This window comes from Strigops habroptila, chromosome 16 (genome assembly GCF_004027225.2).
Source record: "Strigops habroptila isolate Jane chromosome 16, bStrHab1.2.pri, whole genome shotgun sequence".
Lineage (NCBI taxonomy): Eukaryota > Metazoa > Chordata > Aves > Psittaciformes > Psittacidae > Strigops > Strigops habroptila.
This window is the reverse complement of record NC_044292.2, coordinates 5760288-5769202: the sequence shown is the minus strand read 5'-3', so window position 1 is coordinate 5769202 and position 8915 is coordinate 5760288. Positions and strand designations below refer to the sequence as shown.

At 42.9% G+C, this 8915-nt stretch overlaps 1 protein-coding gene across 2 annotated transcripts; it reads left to right on the top strand.

Moving 5' to 3' along the window:
• The first annotated feature begins 26 nt into the window (after positions 1-26).
• Positions 27-7464, top strand: UBE2J2 (ubiquitin conjugating enzyme E2 J2). 2 transcript variants are annotated; one of them, XM_030507738.1, is made up of 7 exons: positions 27-245; positions 1890-2020; positions 2231-2271; positions 3101-3203; positions 3318-3456; positions 3718-3798; positions 4154-7464. In XM_030507738.1, exons 2-7 carry the CDS (start codon positions 1890-1892, stop codon positions 4436-4438), a joined length of 780 nt encoding a protein of 259 aa, XP_030363598.1. In that variant the 5' UTR covers positions 27-245; the 3' UTR covers positions 4439-7464. The 2 variants fall into 2 exon arrangements, with proteins under 2 accessions (XP_030363598.1, XP_030363599.1); XM_030507739.1 differs by lacking the exons at positions 2231-2271; positions 3101-3203.
• The last annotated feature ends 1451 nt before the right edge of the window (positions 7465-8915 follow it).

The window sequence follows — 8915 nt, the reverse complement described above, 5'->3', positions numbered from 1 at the left end:
GCCGGAAGGAGACGGCGGCGCTGCGTTAGCCCCGCCTCGCCGGGCCGCCATCTTGGCTGGGAGCCGCGGTCGCGCCGCAGCGGGTGGCGAGGGGGTCGCGGCCCGGCTCTGCCCTTGTGGCCGTCCCTTCCTTCCTCCCTTCCTTCTCGCCTTTGTTCCGCCCTCTTCCCCCCTCCTCGCTTGGCCGCCGGCTGCAGGCAGGCGGGGCGTCCCGGCAGCGGAGGGGCCTGCTGTAGCACCGAGAGGTGAGTGGGGCCTGGGCCGCTGAGCAGGGAGGGCCGCGCCGGCTCTGTCCTCCCTCCGCGCTGCCCTTGCCGGGGCTGTGCTGGGCTGTAGCCGGGAGCTCCCCGCTTGTCCTCTTGCTCCTTCGGTTCTTGTCGCTGCCTGTCTCCTCAGGCACGCCGCGGTCGCGCTTCCCCGCGGGAAGAGGCGCTGGTTCCCGATCCTGGGGTCGGTGCCCTTGTGTTGGCTCCTGGTGCTTGGCGGGTTGAAGGCGGGCGAGGTGCTTCCTTGTTCGCTTCTGGTAAACCGGGCTGTGGAGATGGGAAAATGGCTTTGTGGTCGTGGCTGCTGTGAATGCTGCCGCGTATTGTCTGTGTTGAAGATACGAATGGTCTTTCAGATGAGGCTTTGGGGGGTGTTAAAATGCCAAGAACTGTACAAAGTGCTCTGTTTTCCAGTGCCTAGTGAAGGGCGCTGTTAAGACTTAAGAACAAATAATTGTGTTAAATTGAACCTGTTTTAAAGTCAAGCATGCTTCGTTAGAGAAAAATCCTTAATGTTACGATTTCAAGAGATGGCTTAAAAACGTGTGTATTTAAGAAAAAATACTGTGTGTATTATATTAATACAATGATTTACAGTAATTCTGAGCAAAGCCAGACTAAACGCATTAATGTTGAGTAGGGTTTGAATATTTATCCCCATAAAATCGTTGCTCATGGTTTAAATATTATTTCTTTAATAAACTCTACTTGTCTATGTTCGAAGCAAAGGAATAGAAAGGGTCCCAGTCACTTAACATACTTCTTGTGTCCAGTGCTGCTCTCGTTGTAAGCAGTAACTTATCCCTTTGTACAAGCTGTTTGTAAAATGTCCTTTTTGTTCTTGCCTGAATTTCCATAGTAACTTGCTAAGTTTCTCGGAGGAAAGTGAGTTAAACAGCACTTGCTAATTGGTGTGTGTTCTGTAGGTGCATTGTAAGGGCTAATGCTCGCTTTGTCTGGTAAGCAGCATGGAATTTCCTTTCTTCACACGGACTTGTCTCGTTTTGGATGAGGTCTTTGTTTCTCTGGAAGAGAATAATCTGGCTCAGAAGTTCCCTTCTGTAAACTCAACTGACTCTTAAGCAGGCAGCAGGTTTAATGTAAAACCCTTCACCTCAAAGGAATGAGGTTATTGTGGGTTTTCCTTTGTTATTTATTTCAAATAACTGGATGTGTAGAGACACCAAACGAATTCAAAACATGGGCAAAATGTATATAGTAGATATTAACATGGAATAGGGAAATTAATTACTCAAAAAGACTAAGCACTTTAAAACAGTGTCATAATGATGTGTGTTCAGCCTAAACACAGGAGTAGTTATTAAAGAGTTCAAGTGGGTTCTATAGGGCAGCATATTTCCTGGTATTTAAACAGTGCTGTTCTGGAAGGAGTATTTTCCCATTTTGGCCATACCAGAGTCCCTTGGGAGCATGTTGGTTGGTGTCCTGGTTAGGATTTTGCATGATTCTTGCCACTTAGAAGTTATGGTAACTTATATTTAAATAAATACTCTGTAAAGCAGCTTTTGTAAGTATCTGGAGCTGTGTTCAATGAGGCATAATAGCCCTGTATCTATTAAGACTGTATTGAGGTTGTCTTTATATATATTTCTTAACAACTAGATGAGCAACAACAGTAATAAGAGAGCACCAACAACAGCAACACAGAGACTTAAACAAGACTACCTTCGAATTAAGAAGGATCCAGTGCCTTACATCTGTGCAGAGCCCCTCCCATCTAATATCCTTGAATGGTAAGAATTCAAATGTTCTCTCTTGTGGAGAGAACAAGATTTTCCAGGTCATCAAGTCTGGCTCCCTCACTCCTACAGATTGAATGGGAATCTGGGTTTTGGGAGGTGGAGTATCGAACTGGAAGTGATATTGAACTTGATTTTACTAGAGAAATGGTTGGCTGGTTGTGGGATGGTTTTAATGCTGCTTAAATGTTGTCTTTGTCTTAGGCACTATGTTGTACGAGGACCTGAGATGACTCCCTATGAAGGTAAAAGCTTGCATGTAGCAGAAGTGTGTTGTGCTTGGTTGTGATTGGCATGCCTGAGTGATTCCATGGCAAAACATAACTGCTGGAAAGAGCCCTAAAAACTGTTAGTGCAGTTTCAAAGCTGTCTGGAACTTGTGTGGTAGCTTGTGGAAGAGTTGGTGGTACTGCTGTCTGTTAGTGGGGTTTCTGTTATCAAGGGTTCTAACAAAACCATGTTTAAGATAAGCTGAGGACAGATAACTTCCTATTCAGTAAATGCTAAAGGTCTTGGAGCTTATAACTCACTTTAGATACTATGTGGCAGTCAAAAGATAGCTTAAAAAAGTTCCATTTTGGTACTGCATCAATGTTCTCAGTGAACTCAGACACATTCTCTTTCTGAATGTCTCTGGAGAAAGTGAGGAATGTAAAAACTTCTTAATTTGTTGTAGTCACATATTTCACAATGTCTTCTGGAGCCTCTCACAAAATGCTTTTTGAGATCAGATTCCTCATAGGATTGTTGTTTGCAGTTAGCTGTGTTTCTGGGAAATGAACCCATTTGTATTGTGTTAAATACACTTTGGCTGCTTTTCCTTAAATGCGTTATGGACTTGACAACAGAAAGTAGTTTGTAATATGCATGTGAGAGGATTGCTCCAAAGTAAATGTGCTGCAGATGTGGATTATTGTTATTGCTGTGTTTGAGAGGCACAAGATGATGACATTGATCCCTCTAGTGTGAGGGGGGGGGAAAGGAGACAAAGGGTTTTATTTGGCCCATTTTGAGTAGCAGCTTAGGAGTTCATCTTCATGCAAAATAAGTAATTCATCTCTCTATGTAATGCAGGTGGCTATTATCATGGGAAACTAATATTCCCCAGAGAATTTCCTTTTAAACCTCCTAGTATTTATATGATTACACCTAATGGAAGGTTTAAGTGTAACACAAGGTAAGGATTTTCTTCTAACACTTAAGCAATTAACACCATGTTAGCAATATGTATAACGTGTAATAATTTGAATGGCAAAAAATAAACCACGCTGCCTGTCTCATCCTTTTGAAGGTTGTGTCTTTCAATCACTGATTTCCACCCGGATACATGGAATCCAGCTTGGTCAGTCTCAACAATCTTGACGGGCCTTCTTAGTTTTATGGTGGAAAAGGGCCCCACACTGGGCAGCATAGAGACATCAGAGTTCACGGTAAGCTCCAGGACCTGTGATGTGCTTTTGGTCAGCTTAGAGAATGATGGATGTGACCTCAAAGTTAAAACTCCAAGCAGCAGCTGGCATTTTGGTATCCAGAAATGAATGTGTTGCCGGCTGCAGACTAGTACGGAACACTAACCCCATAAGATAAAGAGATGAGAACATAACTTGTGTCTAGAAATGTCTGTTGTAGTGAATAACAGTATATTAACTTGGTTGACATGCAAGTGCTGATGATTTTTGTTTCCTCCACAGAAAAGACAGCTTGCTGCACAGAGCTTAGCATTTAATTTAAAAGATAAAGTCTTCTGTGAGCTCTTCCCTGAAGTGGTGGAGGTAAGGGAATTCATCCATGCAATAATTTGGTTTCCTGTAGTTCTTCCTGCTTAACTTCTGAGAATGGGGGATAGCTTTTTAGGGTATATAACTTCCCTGCACAGCACTAATACTGTAGGTGTGTTGGCCAAGTGATTGTTAGTGTCACTAGGTAGGTAACTCTGGAAGGAGTTGGAAAGACTGTCCAAATGTATGTAGTGCAGTTGAGTTAGTTTAAAAGACCTACAGTGTGAAGTGTACCGTATCCTTTTCCTAGATTTAAGTAAGAACTCGGGCTCCGAAATCTTCTCAAAGCACCCAATAGCTTCACCACTTTCACTTCCAGCTATTCAAGTTTTCTTTCTTCTTTCTCCAGGAGATTAAACAAAAACAGAAAGCACAAGAAGAGCTCAGTAACAGACCTCCATCCCTCCCTTTACCAGATGTTGTCCCTGATGGGGAAGCACACTACGGGCAGAATGGAATACCCCTTCTGAATGGGCATGTACCATTGGCACCTGCCAATCATCCAGGTCTCCAACAGGCCAATCGTAACCATGGACTTTTAGGTGGAGCTTTGGCGAACTTGTTTGTTATAGTTGGTTTTGCAGCCTTTGCCTACACAGTCAAGTATGTACTGAGAAGCATAGCCCAAGAATGAGGATAATAAAAGAAATCCAAGACCAAATTAGTGGTAGTTGCAGAATGAGCGGGACTCTTTGGGCATCTGACACTGGGGGAAATACTTGTTTTACCACGTTGCAGGTAAAACATTGGTTGGCTCATGGGTTATGTTTGGGAAATGGAGTAGTTTTGATTAGTCAGAAAACTAAAAGAAGTTCTGCTCACAGTTCCTCTTGTCCTCGCTACTGTCTAGTAGTGGCTCGCAAAGAAGTCAAAGCATTATTGATGAGACACGACCATTTCTAGTGCTTTGATTTTTGTAGCAGTTCTCCATCTGTTCTTTGAAATTTGAAAATCTGAAGCAAATGAAGCTTTTTACTTCATGGAGCAGTTTTTAAGATGTCACAATTCATGCATATCGTCTTTTATTTTCCTTAGGGGAGAGTCTGTACAGGGCTTGACATGATTCAAGTAGAGATTCCATGTGGACTTGGTAAGGGTTGGGTTCATGCGAACATCAGAAGATTGCTGGTTTCTTTTATAAAATAGAATGACCATCATTTCATACCTAGTCAGTAGTGATTAGATGAGTGGGACAGTAACACCATGTGTGTTAAATGTGTTGTCTAAATTGTCACAATGTCATTGAAGGTTTTATTTGGGCTACAAGAAGTGCAGTTGTCGACCTTTAGGCATTTGAATTGGTCTTTAATGGGGATACCCATCTCCAGTGTTGTTTTGGGATTTGTTCACTGACAGATTTCCATCTGGGAGATGTTACATTTGAAGCTGTAATACTTAATTTTGAGCACAAGGTGCCACTGGTGAAAAGAATAATAAAACTGCACACACCAATGGAGAGTTGATTGTGTGTTCAGCAAAACTTCTCTGGATTTCTTGGGCTCTGGTGAATGGAGTAACCCAAGCCCTTGTGAAGATTGAAAGACCAATGAGTGAATAACAAACCAGCTTCTTCAGAGTCAGCTGAATTAATCTGAAGTGTCACTAGCTGAAGTAAACCCTTAAAGTTAGTTCCACTTGCTTACTTGAAGACTTGCATAAACTCTTAAACCCCACCACCAAAAGCCTGAACCCTTCTAATTCATCTGAGATTCCAGAAGCTTTTTGCTTTTAGGTATGAGTGCATTACTCTTCCCCTTCAGATGACTGAAATACCCATGTTTGTTCATGGGGTTATTTGTGGATAAACACTAAAGCTCCTACAGTAGTTCAAAGGTCTGCCTGAAATTACTTTTTAAACTCAGTTTGCTTGGTTTCCCCCCACCCTGCGTAGTTTTATCCGAATACTTTGTTTTATTAGAGGCAAATTTACTGTGCCTTTCATAATTGACAGTGATGCCTCATCATCTGGGGAAGAACACACTGTTAATGGGACAACAACCTGTCAAAGGTGATGGCAGGGCAAGCAGCTCTGCATCTCACTGGCTAGTCTTACCTATTCCGAAGAGCCCAAATAAATATTACCTCATCTATCTTAAGAATGTTTTCAAAACTCTCTTATTTTCCCTTTCAGATTTGTTCTCTCTCTGCTCCTTGGTAGCTTGAATTGTAAGCAAAACTGTCTTGTTAACCCATGAGCCATGCAGCTTAGAGCATCGATAAATGTGACCAATTCCCTGCATTAGGTAGGAATGATCAGGACTAGCAGAACAGCTCTGTACTAAAGAAATCTTAAAGCAGTTCCTATTGAGGTAAGGAAGGAAAGGAGGTGGGGAAGGGATGTGGGAAAGGCTGGATGTTGAAATGTGTTTATAAATCTTTGATTTTTTAAAATTTTGTTGTTTTACCAAATCTTATTTATAACTATTTTTTAATTTACCTCTTCTATGTGCTTCATCAGCTCTTGTGGGAAGAGAAGCACCAGTTGGATCTATCTAGAAACAACTGTGTTCTGTCAGTCTGGGGGTGTCCTGTCTCTCCTGCCTCTCCTGCAGTGAGAGGATTTTCAGGATGGCTTGTCAGGCTGGTGTATCTCCTCTCTCAAAGCACATGAACCTGTAGCTGAGGCTGTTGAGCCTCATAGATTGTAGTGTCATTCAAACATGTTTGTGTTCTTGCAATGCCTTTTATTACCATGGACATTGCCTACAGGCAGAAGGTTAGAATTGGTTATCTATGTTCATCTTCTTATCTTGTGGAAGTTCTTTTGTCCACATACATGAAGGCAAAGGCAAGGAGACCTTGGCCATGGTGTGGTTGCATCTTCTGATGTTTTGCATTTACCTAACCAAGGTAGAAGAACTAGCAAAGTCTGGAGATGTTGAATAAAAGGCATTTTATTACGTGGCAAGAAGGTGGCCTTAAGCCACAGCCAAGCATTTGAAGGTGGGTCTCCTGTTTTTTAGCAAGTGCCACACTGGAAACAACAAAGCTTCATTTAAACCGTGAACATGCTGCATTTATTTTGAGGATTGGTTGTATTTAAAACCCAAAACTTCCAGTTGCAGTTTCTCTTCAGAACCCTGGGTTCAGCCCAAGACTTTGACAGTCCCTTCAGGTGCCATTTCTTGAAAGCTAGGAGCAGTAGCTGAGTGAACCCTTCCTGATACGTCTCCTTGCTCCTTGCCTTTGGTAACAGAAGATTTATTCCCTTCTGTGTAGGTTTTACTGTTTTGTTTGGTTTTTACATTCATAATAGTATGCAGTATCTGATCTTGTTGTTACCAAAGTCATCAGATGGAGGAAACCATTCTTTGCCATGCAAAAGCTATTTCCATGCCCTGAAGCAGTGCATTACTTAAGGTGGTACAACCAAAAGCTGTCCCTCAACAGGTGATATTGGAACAAATGTCTGGCCCTTTACTTTCGTGCTGCAATTTCTGTAAGATTCTTACACATGGATGGGAGGGAGGTTTTGCAGCTTGAATCAGAAGCATCTCAGTGGTCACCTTTAAAAACCTGGGTTTATGTCTAGTCAGAACTTTTCACCCCTCTAAAGTTTCAAGGTCACGGGAGTTCCCTTCCTTCAAGCATGTACTGAGGAGTAGAAATGACTGCATTGTAAAGCTGTTTGTTCATAATAAACATTCATGATAAAATGGATACTTTCTGTGGGACTGTTTTTGGGAAAGGAATCGTTGGGAAGGAATCAAGTGGATATGTATATATGGACTAGAAAACAAAAGCCATGGCAGAACTGCAACAGGAGGACTAATAATGTACGAGATGCTGCCTGGCAAAGGTCAGATCTTACTTTTCAAGGCAGAAATACCATGTTTTCAGTGGAAAAATAACCTACCCACATGCACACACAAAAGGGAAGCTATTGAAAACAACCATAAATCATTCACATCTTATCGAAAAGACTTTTCTGGGCGACAGCTGAGGATGTTTTACTGGGATTTACCAGGAACCTGTTATTGTCTGTGCCCCCAACAACGTTATTTCCCACTTTGTCACTCCAAAGAGCCTGTTGCAAGAGAAACCTGACGATGTTTCCCCAGAACGTTTCCAAACATCTCGGTGATTCCATGGATTTGCCGCGAGGTGGCGGAGCGGTCCCGCGGTCGCTGCTGGCTGGGCCGGGTGGGGAATGGGGGAAAGCGGGCCGTGGGGTGCAGGAGGCAGCTGCAGTGGCCCTAAGCTCTTGTTCTGGCTTCCCAAAGCTGCTCTTACATCTGCTGGCGTGGTTAGGTCTGTTGTAACAGCTCGTGTGTGTATTAACCTGATGAACAGGTTGAGTTTGGGCTGTGTTGGGAAACTTCACGCCAAAACCAAAGGGATTTATCATGGGAATACTCTAAACCTTTATCTGCCATAAGTGGGAGTGTGTGTGTCAGTGAATGATAATGTGCCTTCTACTGTATTAGCTTAAAAATCACCGTCTGTACCAAGGCTTAGGAGTTGTTCAATATATGTACAATGGGCAACTCTGGGAAAATCCTAGCTTTTGACCTTTTCCGCTTTGGATATTACCCTTAGTTTAGGTAAGGTTTATCTTGAGTAAAAGGGGAATTGCGTAAGTAGAGATTGACAGATCAAGTCACAAGTTTGTTGCCCGACTATACAGTTTCCTCTCCAGCTTTACGCACACTTGCAGTGTTTGCAAACGCTGTATTTGCCTTCTTGGGTCCAGTTTTGAAACGTCAATGTGGCTTCTTATCATACCTTCCCTGTGTCAAATCTTTCCTCATGCAGAATTGGTATTGTTCCAGTCTTAATTATTCCCATTATTGCTGCGATGGTGCTGAGCTCAGAGAGGAAACTCTGTGTGTTTTCAGTCACTTTGAGATCTTGGTTTGCTGTGCTGGGAAGTACAACGTCGGCCTCTTCCTGTTTCTAGTTGTAAACGAGAATGGATGGGTGGAATGTTGTTCCTGGATTAGCAAGAGTCGGGTGCTTTGGAACTGCTGCAACTTGGATGTGAGAACAGCAGCAGCAAAGTGTGGAGTTATCTACAGATAATCCAAATGCTGAACTGAAGCTTGGACGAGAGGTAACAACTGTGCTGGCACTTGGTTCAGCCCAACAGAGAGAAAACTATGCAGTTGGGA